The sequence below is a fragment of the Pteropus medius genome, unplaced genomic scaffold (genome assembly GCF_902729225.1).
Source record: "Pteropus medius unplaced genomic scaffold, Ma_sr-lr_union100, whole genome shotgun sequence".
Lineage (NCBI taxonomy): Eukaryota > Metazoa > Chordata > Mammalia > Chiroptera > Pteropodidae > Pteropus > Pteropus medius.
Genome location: NW_024351730.1, coordinates 41,066,783 through 41,085,830, shown reverse-complemented (window position 1 = coordinate 41,085,830; position 19,048 = coordinate 41,066,783). Strand labels below are relative to the sequence as shown.

Below are 19,048 nucleotides of genomic sequence, written 5' to 3'. Positions count from 1 at the left end.
GATTTCCTGTTAAATTTTAAGTGTAACTATAAAGAGAAATCATTTTATTTGTGAATTCATAGGAGGATGAATGCCTTTATTAGCATAAATTGGTGAAATTGTGCCATCTAGTGCCCTTTAATGAAAAAAAATTGTATTTTAAGAAAGATTTTTCAGTTCCCAGAATCTTAAATGTTACAGATTAAACTACATTCCCAGCTTCTAAATATTAAAGAGAAGACATATGAGTACATAAATGAAAATAAGGTTAGGATGCATGTTACTTGAAGAGTGTACTCCAGGCACAGAAGAAAATTCTAGCCAATCCCTAGACATACAATTCTCCATTTCCCCCTCTGCCAGCCCCTCGCAACTACCATTCTACTTTATGTTCCTATAAACTTGACTAATTGAGATAACTCATATATGTGGTATCATATAGTATTTGTCCTTTTGTGACTAGCTTATCTCACTTAATGTCCTTGTTTCACCCATGTTGCAACATGTGACAGGATTTCCTTTTTAAGGCTGAATAATATTTAAAATAATTTTAAAAAGTACTTAGATTGTAGTCAGAAGACTTATTTAATCAACATGAACTATAAATCGATTTATAGTTCATGTTGATTAAATAAGTGACATGGTCTACATATATAATAGAAATAACAATGTTGAGACAGAATTCTGACAATTGAGAATCCTTTAAAACCGTAATATGCTAGCTCTTTTGGGACGTTATGCAAGATGGTAGGTTTTTTAAAATGCCATGTCAATATGTTCTTAAAATTTTTATCAACCATTTATAAATTGAGCCACACGAAATTCGGACCTCAATACCCACATACATTTTTAATGTACTGAATTTAAATAACGGTAGGTGTCAAATTCTGATTTCCAATCTTTTAAATGCACACAACAGACTTTAAAAAGATTTTCATTTAGTCTCCATTTTACTTTCTCAGAAGGAAAAGTAAAATGCCTTATCACTTCATACTTTTTTTAAACGAAAATACTGCATTTGGTATTGTTTTCCTTATTCCGCATCATTGAAAAAATATTACCACTACACTATTAACTGGAACTATCCACTTTGGGAGGACTGAACCCAGTGTAACCCATAAAAATGATAAGGAGAGCAATCTAAGTATCAGGCTATCTCATTTGCATTGATCTCAAACCCAGTTTCCACGGGCATCAGAAAAATGAGCAGTTGCCACTGATTCCAGGCAGGTGATTTTTAATATACACTAATTTGGTCAAAGTTAGTAAGAGACACATTATACCTGTCTCTTTCTGAGAAACTCCTAAGTGTGCAAACTTTATTTAACCCATTTTTTACATAACTTACATTATTCCCTTCATGACCCTACATTTTGTGACAAAACTTTCCCAACTGCTACTCCACATCTCCCAAGATGGACTTCACTAGACCACGTGTGGCTCTGCCTCCAATTACAGTTTACCTCAATTGGCACTGGATTTTTCTCATCACTGTGTCAGATCAATCAGGTGTGGTGAGTCATATTTGCCAAAGGAGCACAAATGGTATATGCAACCTCTACTCAATTTACTTCTCATCATGTTCTTGCTTTACTTCATTTATGACATTAAAACAATAGAAACATTTCACCACTCTGCCTGCTTTCTTTCCATTTTGTCTCTTAATCAAGGGTTCACATATTAAATTATGTTAAATAATTCTGAAGTATTTTCCCCATTTTATAAATAATGAATGAATGTGATCATTATTTATTTGTTTCTCACTTTTCCCTTCTTCTACATACATTTTTCTCCTCACTTTAGGTAATTTAATGACCAAAATGCATCCTTCAGTATTTTCTCCACGCTTATATAATTATATACATAAGTATATATATGCACATATACATATAACATTAGCAGAGTTTTGTTTTCTGTAATTCTTTGGTTTTAGAAAAATGTTATATTTTTCTGAATCTTGTTCTTCTCAACAATATCTCACAGAAATCATGCCAAGTAACTGGAATGACTTTAATTTGGTCTTTAAAAAATGTCTTCATAGTATTCCATGGTGAAATGATTTACTCAGTAATTCCTCTTATTAACAGGTATTTTGTTTGATATTTTTAAAACTTTTGCACAATGCAAAATTACATTTGTGTTTAAATATATGGATATAAATATGTACGTATATTATTTTATGATAGAGTATTTTTTATGGGATATATATGTGATATTTATAGATAACTTTCTAAAAAAGTGATAATTCACATTTTCATAATCTGTTTTGAAACTGAATTTTCTTATATCCTCCCAGAAAATAGGTTTTATTGGTCTTTTAAAGCTTCACTATACGAGTGGGTTAAAAAATGATATTTCATTATGACCCTGATATGCATTTCCTCACTATTAGTGGGCTTGAATATGTATTTTGGCTATTTAAATCAGTTCTGTGAATTTCCTCTATATAGCCTTTCAATTTTTCTACTGCATTTTCTCTCTCTTCCTGTTCATTTTGAAGACTTTTTGATGTGGTATAGATGTTAAGCCTCTTTTGGTATTCTTTATTGTGAATAATTTTCCCAACGTTGTTGCTTATCTATTGATTTTCATTTATGACGTCTTATGTTACATAAAAGTTTAACATTTTTATATTCATATAATGACTATCTTTTCTATTAAAGTTTCTGTCTCTAGAATTAAGAAGCTCCCCCTTACCTAAACATAGAATTTTCTAGATTTTTTTACACATGAATATTATTGTTTTATTTTTTACATTTACCTCTTAAAACATTGGAAATTATATTTTTAAATGTGTAATATAGGATTAAATTCTATTTTTTTTTATAAATCAGGTAGTGGGCTGTGCCAATAGAATTTAGTAAAGAGTACATTCTTTTTTCATTTAAAATATATTTTAACAAATGTCTACATATACTGGGAAACATTTCTGGATTCTTTCTTTTGTTTTCTTGATCTATTTGTATACTTTTAGGCCAGTGCCGCACTGATTTGATTTTAGTTGCTTATAGCCATTATGTCTTCAGATATTTTTGATATTTTTATGATATTGTCTTCCCATTTAACTTCAGTGTCTTTCTATTTGTTCATAGCTTCCTTATTTAGGTTCTATGCCTTCCCTAATGAATAATTCTATGTATTCCACAATTTTTGTCATTATTGTAAATGGAATTTTTTTCCAATTTCCTTTGAGGTACTGGTTAGGATAGATAAAAACTATTAGTTTTTATATAATTAATTTGGACCTGGTCACTTTAGTTATTTCTCTTATTAATTCTAGGGTAAATTGAATATATTTTCCTGTGCTATTTTGGTATCAATCACATCATAAGCAAAAAAGAGATATTGTTATGTCTTGTTTTCCAATGTAATACGTTATTTTGCTTTATTTTATTATATTCAATAGACACACCATTATTAAATAATAATTATGATAAAAGCATCTGTTTATTTTAATTGAAATAGTTCTAGTGTTTTGCTGTTTAGGATAGCATTTTTTTGTTTTTAAGTTTTGTAAGTATTCTTGATTATATTCAAAGAGTATCTTTAAATTTTCATTAAATGTAGAATTTTTGTTAGGAATTGCTCTTTAATTTTATCAAATGCTTTTTCTGCATTTATTGATGTGATTACTTTTTCTGATAATTGGTTAATATAGAGAATTATATTTCTGAAATGAAATCATCTTCGCAATCATGGAATTTACCTATTAGATCTTAACATATTATCCTTTAAAAGCATTGCTAGATTGTTTGCTCTTATTTCATTAAAATTTTTGCATATATATTTACTATAGAGATTATTGTGGTTATGAGTTTTTGGGAGGAAGACCATAGGGGGAAAGTGCTATTTTTATCACATCATATCAAAGGTACATACTAACAACATAATTTTTCATTGTCGATGTTAATTTTGATCAACTTCCTGTTAATTGTTAATTTAATGTTTGTCAGGTTTTCGCACTGCAAATTTACTTTTTTTAACCCTGTTTCATTACTTCCTCCCTTTTGAGAGAAAGTCACTTCATGCAGCTCAATATTAAGGAATTATGCTTCTTCTTTAGGGAGGGAGTACCTACATAATATACTTGGTATTTTGTGATCATTTTATATTTTAAAATTTGTTAAGGTTTATTTGTGGTCAAAGAGAAGATCTTTCATATCAAATCTGATGACTTTATTATTCACAACTTATTTTCTGTCTATGTAATCAATTCAATTCTGTAAGAGGTGTACTGAAGTATCCACTATAAGTGTATTTTGATCAAGTTCTCCTTGCATTTCCAATAGTTTTTGCTTATGTAACAGCTGTTAAGTGTGATGCATAAGCTTTTATTATTGTTGTACTATCTTCATAAATATGTTTTTTTCCAGTTTTATTGAGAAATAATTGACATACAGCACTGTATAAGTTTAAGGTGTATAGCATAAATACACGTAGTTTTTATCACTAACTGGTATCTCCCTTAGTCTTGTTTGATACTTTTAACCTTAAATTTCCCATAGTCTGTTACCTTGCTTCAATATTGTTTGAATTTTCCTGGTATCATTTGCCCATTCCTTTATTCTCAATGTGTTTTGGTGACTCTTGTAAACACCATTTATTTGAGATTTTTTTTTAAAGAACTCGATCTGACAATTTCTTTCTTTAATGGAGGAATTTAATGCTTTACATTTAGTACAATGACTCATAAGCTTGATTTTATTTATTTTACTTAAATTTTTATTATTTATATTACTTTTTTTTCTCTTCCTAATTTATGCCATCTTGATCTAGTGATTACTCATTCCATTTTTTTTGTTGTTGTTAACATAGAAGTCCTAGTGTAAGATTTTAATTTTATTATTGGTTACCTCTCTTTCCTGTGCTGCAAATGAGATGATATTTCTTTACGATTACATGAAAATAAGGTAGTTATTTTTCTTACTAAGCCATTTTATTTCCCTCTTAGTCCCTCTTTAAGGTAAGATGAAGACTTTAGCATATTTTCATTTTCTTCATTCTCTTCTTTTCTTCTCTTCCTCATCAGCCATGACCTTTGGGACACTTTGTGTCACCTCTTTCTCCAGCTCCCCCAAATCTAGTTTATATATATACATTATATATATATATATATATATATATATATATATCTCATATATATATAATTGGTCAGTTTTTCATCTAATACATCTTCTTAGTTTCTAGGGTCCTAACTTAGAACATATTTTACATATATTTCATCATTCTGTTGTATATTAATATTTAAATATAACCAATGTTATATTTACAGGAAACTTTCATTGACCAACACTGTTTCTTCCTTTCTTTATTATGTTGTACCTTGAGTCTTTTTATATAGATTGTTTCTTTTTTGGTCCATATTTTAAGAGCCATTTCACAAGTCTCTTAATTTGGTATATGTGAACAATAAGTAATACTTTTTTTTTTTTTTGAGAATTTTTATGAGTTTATTAGAGCCAAACTGATGACATATACCAGGGAACAAGATCTCGAATGCTTTGGAGAATAATCTCACATAATTGTACCTATTTTACTTATGCCTTGACAGATGAACAAAATTATTACTAGTTATAGGCTCCTTTGGTTTCTATACACTATTTAGTTTTAATAGTATACATATGTTTTTATTTTTTTACTACCTTATGGTGTTGAAGATGAAAACTCTAATTTCATTCTAATCCTTTCCCTTTATAAGTAATTTATTTTAAGTAACTTTATAAGTAACTCTTCCACAAGAATTTTTCAGATCAGATATGTCTACATGTATATCATTTCTCATTAATCCCAACTCAATCTTAGTTAGTCCTTATAATCTGAAGACTTAGGTCTTCTCAGGATTTTTCTGCTTTCTGTGTTTCTTTTTACCTTTTCTGCTTTTAGAATTATTTGCACATTAGTTCTTGTGGCTCTATCTTCCAGGTCTCTCTCTTATCTCTTCCTCTGGATTTCTGTGTTTTATATTTTTTTGTTCTCCAATTTGACATATTTCTTTCATTTGGTTTTCAAGCTAATTTGGATAATAACAATGACTAGCCTTTCCTTCAGTGATGCATGAAGGAATGTTAAAACGAAAAAATGGGGTATGTCTTCGGTTTCCTACAGATAGTTCCGACTATTGTTTAGTTTACAACCATTGTTTACCTATATAATATACTCTAGAATTCTTTCATCACTTATTTTGTATTTTTCCCATATAATTTAACATAAAAGACAAACATTTTGGGGTATTTTAGGGGCCCTTCTGAAATACCACAAACTTATTCCTACATATATTGAGATTTTTAACCCTTAAAACCTCATTTTTAATGAAAACTAAGAAGTAAGCAATTAGTATTCTTTAGCTTGGACATTTTATAAGCTCTAGAAACATTTTTCCTGGATATCAATTCTAAACATGAATTTATTTTTGTAAAACCTGGGTAAAACATAATATCAATAACTCAAAAGACATATCAGTTCTTAAACCAACAAACTTAAACTAGCTTTTTCTTTACTAAGGACTAATCTTAGATCACGTGAACCTGAAAAGAATTTTAGTTTCTATTTTTCTGAGAATTTTAGCATATTCAATCCTTAAAAGCACTTGCTTTTAATTTTATAATACCATCCAGAAGTAGAAAATTCTCTTACATTTACAACATATGTATATAGATATACACAGACAGACACAAATCGTGACCTCTTAGCCATGAGAAAAACTAGTTTATAAAAAACCAGTTGGATTCAAGTTTTGTTTTAGAAGTATTTACGATTTACATCTGTCATTGACAAGTCAAGTTCCAAATGACCTTCTTTCTTTTAAAATAAGAGCAGCCATATTTAATCCCTCAAAGAATTGGGTGGACACCTAAATAACATTACAGGTGGATCCGTTTATCTCTATCCTCTATTCGAAGTTTTGAGAGACCAATTAAATGTTTTCCATTTATTCTGCCTAATTTTATAGTTGACTTTTTCTAATTGTGTATACAAAAGATTATTTTAGAAGTTTCAAAAGATCCTCATTTTAGCCATATTAGCATTAATGGGAGGCTGACTGTTCCTGTATTGCTGGGCTCAGAAGAACAATTTTGCTTGGTTATCTTGACCCTTATCCACCTTGAGGATTTCCTAAGAACAGCTCAAATAATGTCATGGCCTGCTACTTAAAGCAAGGATACCTGGAATTCCAAGAGAAAACTCACCCAAATTCAATGTGAAGCAGGGAGCTTGTAGCTAGCACTGGGTCTGGGTCTGTAGGGTGGTCCTGGGTGGGTTTCTTCAGAATCCTGCCATACTATGCTAAGTAAATGTCGATGTAAGAAATGTCCAAACCTGTAGAGAATTTTTATAAGAGTTTATTTGAGCCAAAACTGACAACGATTGTCAGGAAGCAAGATGGTAATTCAACAAACATTAAAAATGCACTTTAAGTTGTGCTATGCTAAATGAGGTAAGGAAATACAAAAGGATGTTTTCTAGAGTTTATCGTTCATAGATAGGAAGTTAAGGGAGGACATCTTCAGGTAGAGATAAAGTCTTAGACAAAAGCAGAGATGAAAAGGGCAAGGTTTGGTTGACCAATATACAACTTGTGTGAATGGGGAGTATTGGAAGATACAGGAATTGAAAGGTAGATTAGTTTGTTTGAAACACCCGATGCCACTTTTTCAGGAAATAATAGATTTCTGGGCAGGAGAGTGACATTTTCAAAATCATACTTAGAAAAATTAATCTAACTGCACTGTGTGGAATAAATCATAACAAATTAAAAAAGAAATTCTAGTTGAGATATTAGAGCAGACTAAATCAACAGTTGAGAGTATCAACAAAATGACAGCAAGAATGGGATGAGGGGGTAGATTTCAGAAAGCTCACAGAGTTGGAAACAATAAAACTTGGCAGCTGTTTGGATGTGGGAGCACAAAGAATAGAAGTAGTCTAAGGTTTCAAGCTTTCTGCATGGGAAGATACTGCTTTTCTGAATAGAAATAGGACATTAGGAGGATGATTGGGCTTTCAGAAAAAAATGAATTCAGTTTGGGAATACTTAATTTGAAGTGTTAGTGAAGTGTTTATATTTAATTTAAGTGTTAAGCAGACACTTAGAAATCCATGAATCTCAGAGAGGATACATGATTTATGAGAATGGATGAAATTACTGTGGGAGGAGAGAAGATGATGGGACAAGAAAGAAAAACGAGAAAGAAACAAAAAATTAGAGGGAACAGCAGGTGCTGTCAGAAACTGTAATGAGAACCTGGAGAGATGGGTACTGTAGAAACCAGAGAGGATTTCCCAAAAGGGTGATTGTGGAAGAAACTGAGGTGCTTTTCTTTAAACTGACTCCTTTCTCTTTAGTAATAGAATCTGCTAACCAAAAATGGGCTTCATTTCCTTGCCTTCTTTAAAACTATATGTGCTTATTGACATAGTTTGGGCCAAATAAATGTATGCATATATATTTTGTGTGTTACTTCCAGGAAGTCTTTTCGAAAGGGAGAGGGACATACTTTTATTTCCCCTCATGCTGTCTATCACGGCTGGAACTCTAGCAGATAAGTTTTAGACCATGAGGTGATCTAAGGAATAGAAGCCACAGATCAAGATCTGGAAGAGCATGATAGAGCTTCCTGGTTCCCTGCCATCAAGGAGCCACCATGCCATCTCTGAAAGGCTACCTCTAGAGGTTCTTTTTTAGATGCATAAATAAAAATGCAGCCAAGTTCAAACAAAAATTGAGAAAAAAATCAATGGATGTGAGTGTAGAACAGTTCGGAGCATTTCCCTTACAGTCGATATGAAAACAGGTTCTAGAATTAAACTGACTAGCTTTAAATTAAGCTCCATCATTCATTAATTATGTAACATTAGACAAAGAATTTAATAGCTGTGAGTCTCAGTATGTTAATAGATAGAGATAATAATAGAATCTACTTCATGGGTTATGTGAGAAATGATTTAGATTATTCATGTAAAGTGCTTCACACAGTGCTAGCACATAGTAGGTGCTCAATAAATGTAAGTGAAAAAAATCAAGTGATCACTGATAATACAGTATAATTTTTAAAGCACATTTAATGAAATCTGTTGGTTTCGATCATATTAATTCTGCAGTTTAGAGAAACAGAGAAACATAAATTTATATGAAACAAAATATCAAATGAAAAATATACTTTGTAAGCTTCAAATTATTATATAAAATAAACTTTTACTATTTTAACTTGAATGCATATCACTTTACAATGTGACCTCTAATAACACTTTAAAGATATATTTAGTTGATTTTTGATACATGCCAAATGATTTATTACAATTAATTTATTTTTATTTCTACTGAAAGCACGATGGAAAACCAGTAAGTCATAATGGGTTGAAGAAATTAGTTTAAAAAACAATTCAATACCTTATAATATTTATAAGGTATATAATGTTATTTAAGGCACAATTACCACTGCTAATGCTATTCTTCAGGTATGATCTATAGTTATCTACATAATCATCAAAGTGATATAAAGAAAAATTGGTGACCATGGAGTTCTTCACTACAGCTACCGTATTCAATAAAGAATCAATTTGACTTATTCGAGCTTCATTTTAAAGTTTATTCTAGTGGGAGCCAACATGGAAAAATGGAAAGAACCCAAATTTTGTAGTCAAATAAATCTTAGTTAAAAAAAATGGATAGGTTCCATTTCTTACTAATACTATGTGAATGGTCACATCGTGTAACCACATTAAAACTAGCATTAAACAGTATTAAAACTATTTTGCAGGAATTGAGAAATGTTAAACCAAGTTATTTTGTGTTCACATGCACACTCATTTTAAGTTATTCAAGAAATATTAACCACAATGAGATGTGGTAAATATTCAATATTACCATTATGAAAAATATTTACTGTTCTCATTGAAAAATATTTTCCAATTCTGAAATACTGTGTATAATTTGATTACTGAACCTTAAGAGCTGGGAAAGGTGGAGAGAACAGCCACAGTGATAAAACAAAGAATATTCATACCAAAAACTTTTCAAAGAAAGGCTTTTTGTTAAGAATGTAGAATTCTGAGAGATCAAGTATTACAAAATTTGAAGAATGTAGAGATTGTACCTCAGTAGTGTGATATTTATATAGGATCTGTCCACAAGACCCAGAAACAATAGAGTCCTGCCATTGATCAAATGTCTCACTCCGTGAGGCAGGCAAGATAAACACTATATTCTCGGCTGGTACAAAGGTCTTAAGGTCACAAACTCCCCTTTAGAGATCAGTAAATGAGTTAAGGTAGATCCTGTGAAGAATTCCTTTTGTCTAAGAGTAGGCTTGATGGCCAAAAATCAAATCAGACAGAAAGCAAATAAAGCCTGATTTATCACTTCTATTTCCGATCTCAAGAGTAATCTAGGCTGGTACAAAAATGAAGTAACATAACAGAAAGAGGGTGGGAGAGTCTGTGCCAGTGCCTACAGAAAAGATGGCCTAGACCTGAATTTGCTTTTTGGGTTTATATTTTTGTTTAAGGGCCAATGATATCTTTAAGGAATGTCCAATAGGAGGCTAATTTACAAGCATCATTGGATCATCCTCCAAAGCGTCTTGATTCTTCATTTACCTCTGTAACTCTTTTCCTCATACTATTGCATAAAGTTTAATAGTAAATGTATTCTAGATCTCAATGGGTATCTACGGCAGCTTGAGAAAATAAAGCTTAAACAACTTTGACAGACTTATGAGGTTTCAGCAAAAAGGCAAGACTTGAAGTCAGTAAGAAAGGATCACTAACCAATAACTAATTTTTTAGTAGGAAGAGTAGTTTTCCAAAGTTCTGCAATATTTCTTCTCTGATAATTTTATACATCTCTCTTGTCACCTCTTGTTATGGATTACACATCTCTTTCTCCATTAGACACAGAATGGCTGAGGTTGTGGGGACTTTATTATATCTTTGTCTCCCCATAACCTATTAGGTTGCTGAACCTATAGCATATGCCAATAAGTGTTTTTTAAGTGAATAAACAATTATTCAGCTAGCTATTGAGCAAGGGAAAAAAGATATTACAGATATAGTCTTGAGAAACACATATATAGCCTTGTATGGATAGCATTCTAACATATATGGAACAATTGAACCACAATTAATGACCCACAGAATTGAGTATCGAATCTTGCTCTGGAGCAGGGGTCCCTAACCCCCGGGGCCTTGGACAGATACCAGCCTGTGGCCTGTTAGGAAGTGGGCTGCACAGCAGGAGGTGAGCCACAGGCAAGGGAGTAGCTCCCTGGCACTAGCATCACCTCCTCAGCTCCACCTGAGATCATCAGGCATTAGATTCCCATAGGAGCTCCAGTCCCTGGTGCCAAAAAAGGTTGAGGACTGCTGTTTGACACTAGAAATACCGTAAAAATATATAGTAGGGACACTTTAAAGTACTGTACCTCATTTGGGGCAAAGCATAGTCAAGGGAGGATTTGTTTGCATCCTTAAAAAGATAAGAATCTCTATAAGATTCTCGTTGAAAAAGCCTGAGACAACTCTGAGGTGGAGTCTGACTCTAAGACCTTTGCAGAAGCCAGGTTCAGGTTGGTTTGCCTAAGGTTAAGCGACCCATTGCTTTAGTGCGGTGGGCTGGGCTTCATAAACAGTGATGAATCAATGTGGCTGTTCCCTGGCATCTGCAACAGAAACAGCTTTCAGTTACCTGTACTTGCATTGATTGCTTCGCTTGGTGAGCTTCTTGTCTCCTCCCCCCGGTTCACTGTTTCTTGTCACCAACTCATCCTAGGTTTCTCTTGGTACAGTTTGGATTACTTTTGGGATAAAGTCAGAAGTGCTTTTTCTCTGAGTGCGCATATAGCTGTAGTAGGAGTGGGGAGTGAGCTTGCGGAACTCAGGCTCTGCTTCGCGCTAATGCTTTTCTTTGCTTTCACAGTTTTTGGTAGTGTCTTCCCAGTCGCCCTAATTAACTTACTGGAGCCAAGTTAGCCCTAACACCTTTAATACGGTTTCTTGATTTTTTTTCTGATGAATCCAGGACCTAAAACTGGTGGCACACTTTAGAGAGCGCAAGGCGGAGCAAGCGGGAAGGCTCACGGCTCAGTGCGCATGCTCCGAAAGCTCGACAGAGAAAGAGTACCTGTCTCTCTCCCGGAAACTTCCGGGGCGGAGAGAAATGGGCGGAGTCAGGGCCGGAAGCATAGGGTCGGGCGCCTGTTTCTTAATCTCCTTTGTGGGAGGGGCGCAACAGCTCTCGGGTGGTGAACATATGGTGACGTGGGATGTTTTACCTCTGGTTGCGCTCCCTTTTTCTCTACCACAAGGCTGGAAGCAGACTTGGAGTACATCTGACCCCCCTGAGCAGGCGGGGAGGTAGCGCCTACCTACCCTAGTTCCTCTATTTACGAAAGTTCTGCCCACGTCTCAGATAGTCGGCTGCATTTTGCTCCATACCGTCTCTAGCAGCTTTGATTTTATACCTTTTCAGCCGCCCCACAGCCCCTCCCGCCATCATGTATGATAGGGCTCCTCGCTTGCTCAGACTGGCTGAAGGTGGCAGCACTGAGGATCATGTGGGTCCTGGGTCCTACCAGGTACCTTTCTTGAAGCAGCAGGCAACAGGTAAGATGTGAGAAAAGGCAAACCTGTGACAGACACCTCACTTTCATCCTGCTCCGCTTATGTGCCTGTGACTTAAACATAATAATAGTACCACTTCATAAGTATAACAAAACATGAAGTAGGCTGAAAAAATATTATCTTTATTTTACAAGGGCAGAAAACACATGGCTAGATACTTTGTATTGTACGGATTAGATCTAAGATTTTGATTTACTGCCCTGTTGACTATATGAGTCTCCAAATCTTGTGTGCTTCTTACCGTTTACTGTCTATTTTCATTGTAATCTTGTCTGCCACACACTTCCTACCACTAGCCAGAGACATGTATTTACTAAAATGTAACTTTTATATTTCAATTTTTGCAATATCATTTAAAGATACAGTCCCATGTATTTTTTAAGATAGATGCCTCTTATCTGACCAAACCCACGTTCTTTTTGAACATACTTAATGAGGGCCTTTTTATCCTACCTTCTGTAAAAAAACAAAACAAAACCAAAATTATATTCTTGAGAGATGGAGTGGAAATGGATAATTTAAAAAAATTATTCTTCATTTATTTGCAATTAGTGACCTAGGGAAAATTTAATACATACTTCCAATTTACTTTCTGCTTTTCTTAATCCGATGATTTTGTGACGTTTAATACCATTCAAATTATAGTTCTTCCCTTGTTAACCTACATTTTCCCTATTCCTACGCTGTGTATTTTTAAACAAATGCCAGGATCCATTACTGTGTTGATCTGACCAGATTAAGATTTAGGTTGATATAGGTTTCTTTGGGTGGAGTACAGATTTGTCATTTGTCATCGTTTTAATCTTGAATTTTACTGCTTTTCAACATCTGATATAAATATCAGTATTCTTGGAGCTTATTGTCTGTCTTTAATGCAGTTGAATTGTAAGCACTATCTCATAATTTATTAGCCACCAACGACCACCGAAAATGCTTACACCTATGATACTTTTAAATCCTAATTTTATTGTGACACAACTGACCACTTTATTTTCAGAAATATTTCTTCCCCTGGTATCTGTAACATCATCATTTTTTTCCTGGTTCTTTTTCTAACTTGGGGACAGTGCCTGATACATGGTTAGGACCTAATAAAATTTGTTAAATGCTGAATCAGAGAATCATTTCCTCCCCACCACCCCCACCTCTTCATAGTCTTCTTTAAAAGTTCTAATTTTTCTAAACACTTTTTTAATGTTTATATACTGTACTTTCCATCTTTTGCTTGTTGCTTTTTTCATGTGTACTTTCTTATTAAAATCCATAGCTTCAACTACTATCTATATTCTGATTCTGATGACTCCCAGAAGAAAGTCTTTAGAGATATAGGTAATTTATATATCTAAGTTGAACTTTCTTCTGATCTTAAATCCTCTGCATTGCCAGTTACTTTTTTGGACATCTCCACATGGGTGGTCTCTGGCATTTCAAATTCCAAGAGTCTTAATTCATCATTTTCCCCACTATTACTAGCCCCTTTGAAAAAATTCTCTATCAGTCAATCACAAACTTTAAGTTTTGGAATTATTCTAGACTCCTTTTTCTCTGACTGACCACTCCCACTGATATTTAAGACCTATTGATTTTGTCTTCTCATTATCTTAAATTATCCTCTCTCTTAATTTACCTGCCCTTGTCTTAGTTCAGGCCTCATTATTTCTATTGTGAAATAAACCAATAAAATATTACTGGTTTCTTTCAATTTTAGTCTCCACCCCAACTTCTATCTTATGGTTAACGTGATCTTTCTAAGATATAATTATGTTATTTGTTTAAAAAAATTCCTTTTAACACTAAGGTTAAAATCTGAACTCCTTGACATGGTGCATAAGATTCTTCATGATCTGATCTCTGACCTGTTCTCCTGCTTTACCTGGTCTTTCCAGGCACCCACATCTTCACCGAGACTTAACCTACGTATCAGCAATTCCGGCTTTGCATTTTCGGTAAGTTCATGCTTAACTACTTCCATATCTTTGTATCCGCTGATACCTTTGCCCAGTATGCTCTTTCTTTCTTTCTCACCTGGCTAATTCCTACTTATTCTTCGAGACTCAGGTAAAGTGAAGTTGTTCTCTGTTCTTTCTCAAGTCTTTCTTCTTTGACTTCTTAATGACTTTCATAGCACCCTGATACTATATTGTAATTATCTGTTAACTTATCTGGCTGCCACACTAAAATGTGAGTTTCTTGAGGGCAGTAACCAGGCTCTTTACTCCATTATTCTCAGTTTTTAGTTCAATACCATAACAGATTGGAAAAAAAAAAAAAACCCAATAATTCTTGAAATAAAGTTAAAAAAATTTAAGGAGTGACACATAGCAGAATAAAAACTCTTATAACATGACATATGAACTCTGCTTAGAGAGCAGTAGATAGAATATTGCAAGGCCCTTCCATGACTATTTTATAGAATTGTGATTTGTTGAACTATGAAGGAAACTAGGAAATTCCGTTCTTGAGAACTTTGAGCAGCTGCATCCTATAGATCCCAGTTTTAGCAATACTCAGTGATAACATGCTGATAATTGATAGAAGGTACAGGTGTTTCTAGTCATTTCTCTACTGATTCTCTAGCAAGATAGTTTAAAAGTAGCTTATTTAATTCCTAAAAATATCTCACCTTCTCTTAAACATCAGTAACACACTAGACTATGCAGAGGTATACATAGTTATTTCATTTAAGGGTCAGGTAGATTTTATAGAGTATAATGTAGGAAGAGCAGATGTTGGGACTCTATATAACTCAGTTGTTGAATTATGCAAGAGGAGAGAACCTTAGAGTCTTAGATCTTCAAAAGAAAGAAGCAAATATTCTTTATTACTGGCCTTTCTTTTCCCTAATTACCACTCTTCCCTTTTTGTCTTCACATTTTTCTCAGGAAATTCTTTCCACCCTAATTTGCAAACTTTATTGCCTTGACTTTTGGCCATTTTATCAGGAAGACGCTTTTCTACCCAGGATTTGCAACCTGAAAGAGACAATATGAGCTTCTCTGGTTTCATGAGTGGGAGAAATAATAGATATTCCAATCTAGATTAGTGAGAGCAGTTTCTGATAGTCTCATTTATCTGAGAAGCAAGCAAGTCTTAGCTCATCAGAGCAAGTTTTCCCCAGGGACAATCAGTCTAGTAAAATATGATAAAAACATGATCCTTTTAATAATGTGACTACTACTGGCATTATTGTGCTGAGAAATATTTCATTGTTTTTGAGCTTGATTTACATAAATGGCATGTCACATAAGCTGTATATTCGTTACTTATATTGGTTCTGCATTAGTTATTTCTAAGCTCAGTGACAGAAGCTCCTAAATATATTTTTTTCTCATATTTCTTCTTTAGGGAGCAATGAGCTTTATCCGCCACAGAAGCATGAGCTGTCTGTGGTCTTGTACTCATGCCTATGTGCTTATGCCAACACTAATGATTTTATCTTATTAGCCGGTCAGAGTTTAGGGACACAACCTCAGGGAATGCAATCTATATTTATGTTTAAAAAACAATATGTATGTGATTGCTCTATATGTTGATGTTCCTGAGATGAGTATGTTTCAAAGATCTAGTTATTGCTTTTTTGTGAAGAATACTCTTTTTTGTTGTTTTGAGCTTTAGTGGCTGTGGAACTTACCTTTTAATCATATGCTGCCCACCTTCTTGGGATGGACTGAGATTTATTGCTTCATCCCAATTTGATTTATCTCCTGCTGTTGGCACTTCAAACTCTATATATCCCAAACTGAATTTATTTATTTCTTCTCAAATCTTTTCCTCTTTTATATTCTTAATTTCTTCTTTCTACCCCATGGTTAGTTTATCATTTGTAGTTGGCACTTCACATGTCGATATAGCCTTATGTCTGAAATAAAACTTTTATCTTACAGTCTACCAACCCACGTTCCCCAGAACGCTCTTCTATATTTTATGCCTTAATTTAGCAGCACTCTTTGTAGTGTAATTATTTGTCTATTTGTCTGGCTGCCCCATTATTTGAGGTCACGATTTTAGCTTGTTCATTATTGTACCCTCACTGCCTCTCTCTGACACATAATAAAGCATTCAGTATTATTGAATGAATAAATAAAGGTGTAGTTTAGAATATCATGTATTAATTCTGTATTTAATGTTTAATATGCAAAGCATATTGATACGGTGACCTACCATCCTGGTTTATCTGGGAATATCCTGGCTTTAGCACTAAAAGTCCTGTTTCCTAGGCAAAGTAGGACAATATGTCACCCTAGCTATAAATATAAGTTAGGTATACGGTTATGAATAAAACAGAAAAGTCCTTTTTCTCATGGAGCTTATCGGTAGAAACATTTTCTTGCGGTTTTACTTGAGCTTAATATTTTATACAAGCTTTTAGCCTATTGATGAAAGAGACTAATTAATTTTGGAAAACTTCAATGAAGATTTTATGAGTACTGGCTTTCTTACGTACATGGGGCTATTGCATAGTTTGTTTTTTCCATTTTTATATAAATTTCAGTATTTTGCAACTAATTTTACATTTGTTTAGAGATTCAGTTAGAATCTCTGCCATGTTCTGATGACAGCAGCCTCAAAACTAGCTTTCTTGGTTCTCATATCTATATTACATAACTTCACTGTTTCTAAACCTAAATTAAAAAAATATATATATCTTTAATTGTGAGGTGAAATATTTATGCAGAAAATTGCATAAAATATAAATTTATGGATTAAAAAGTGAATATTCAAGTCAAGAAATAGTGCCAAATTTTCCTTTTCAATCATAACTCTATCCTCTTCCCCTATGGGTAAGCACTATTTTGATATTTATGGATCACTTCCTTGCTTTTTAGTGAATTATTAAATCCTCTTGATGAAATGACCCCTTTATCATAATGAAATGTCTCTCTTATTCCTGGTATTCCTTGTTCTAAAATCTGCTTTGTCTAATTTTAATATGGTCACAACAGCTTTCTTTGATTCATGGATGCATGGTAAATCTTTTTTGTCCTTTTATTTTTAACCACTGTATCTTTCTGTTTAAGAGGGTTTCCTGTAGATGGCATAAAATAGGGTCTTGGTTTTTTTATCCAATCTGACAATTTCTGCCTTTTAATTGGGGCGTTTAGAACTTGTCCATTTAATTTAATTATCAATATTGTTGTCTTTACTCTCTTGCTATTTGTTTTCTATATATCTCATCTGTTCTTTGTTTCTCTTTTCTTCTTTCCCCACCTTCATTGAATGAGTTGAATTTTTTGTTTAAAAGGTTTTGTTTTTATCTTCACTATTGGTTTACTAGCTATACCTCTTTGTTTTTTTTAGTGGTTGCTCTAAGATTTATAATATACATCTCTAACATCAGTTTACCTTTAAAAATATTATGCCACTTGACATATAATATATAAACTTTACAACAGTATGCTTCCATTTCCTCCATCTCATCATTTTGTCCTATTGTGGCCATTTTCTTTTACATGTACTATAATGACACAATAAATTGAAATTATTTTTGCCTTAAACAGTCAATTGTTTTTTAAAAGGATTAAGAATTGAGAAAAAGTCTTTTATTAACCCACGTAAAATTTGTTGTTAATCCCATCCAGTGGTACTTTTCATTTCAGAAGTTTGATTTGGGTCTTTATCTTCCCTTTATCTTATCATGTTCATCTTTCTTCTACCTTGTTGAACATATAAAGAGTATTTATAATAGATACTTTAATGTTCTTGTGTACTAATTCTATCTTCTCATTTCTAGATCTGCTTCTTTTCATTGAGTTTTCTCCTGTTTTTAGGACATATTTTCCTGCCTCTTGGAAGAACACTGGTATTTTGCACTATTCACTTCACATAATCTGTAGCTTGGTTTGTGTGTGCTTATCTGTGTTTTAAAATCTGTATCTCGTTCTCTGGTTGCTTACATTTTATTGGTGTTCTGGATTTTTTAGCTCTGCTGGACACCCTTGCCTTTTCAAAATGAACCTTGACTTCCTTTTAAGGATTTCTATTCTTGTGGTCTTTGTTATAATATTCAGTAGATTCTTGCTTTATAAGGGTAAGCTCTGTATTTTACTCTCTTCTTTTAAGCTGCAATACCTAACAAATAAATAATTCTTGATTTCAGTTGTGTTTAATTCAGTGGGCCTCAAAAGAAAAACATTATTTCTAGTTTTTAAAAGAATATCTTTTATTAATAGTCAAGATTAGCAAGATTTTAAACTATTCTAATATCACCATAAATTTTCATAGTGCATACATTTTCCTTTATTGTTTAAGATTCTTACAAGTTTTGAGTCCTCACTTTTATTCTTTTATTACTACTTGAATGTGGTTGCTCTCTTCTCTCCCATCTCTTCTATAATATTTATGTGGCTAAACTATACCATTTTCTTGATACATTTCTTGGAAATTTTTTTCAGTCTTTCAACAGACTAAATCTGTCTACTAAGTTTATCTACTAAGTTTGTCAAAGTTTCTG

The 19,048-nt window shown here is 33.1% G+C and overlaps 1 protein-coding gene and 1 long non-coding RNA gene across 2 annotated transcripts in view; one reads left to right on the top strand and one right to left on the bottom strand.

The window, feature by feature from the left end:
* The window catches only part of LOC120588333 (uncharacterized), a 34,434-nt gene extending 22,300 nt beyond the window's left edge, over positions 1-12,134 (bottom strand). The window contains exons 1-2 of the long non-coding RNA XR_005649227.1: positions 11,663-12,134; positions 7,167-7,296 (exon numbers count right to left, since the gene is read on the bottom strand). This is a non-coding gene — a long non-coding RNA (uncharacterized LOC120588333). The remainder of the gene's footprint in view (positions 1-7,166; positions 7,297-11,662) is intronic.
* The window catches only part of STPG2 (sperm tail PG-rich repeat containing 2), a 464,008-nt gene continuing 456,588 nt past the window's right edge, over positions 11,629-19,048 (top strand). Inside the window, exons 1-2 of the mRNA XM_039845754.1 lie at positions 11,629-11,689; positions 12,446-12,579. Of these exons, the coding sequence (XP_039701688.1) occupies positions 12,471-12,579 (109 nt within the window). The 5' untranslated portion in view covers positions 11,629-11,689; positions 12,446-12,470. The remainder of the gene's footprint in view (positions 11,690-12,445; positions 12,580-19,048) is intronic.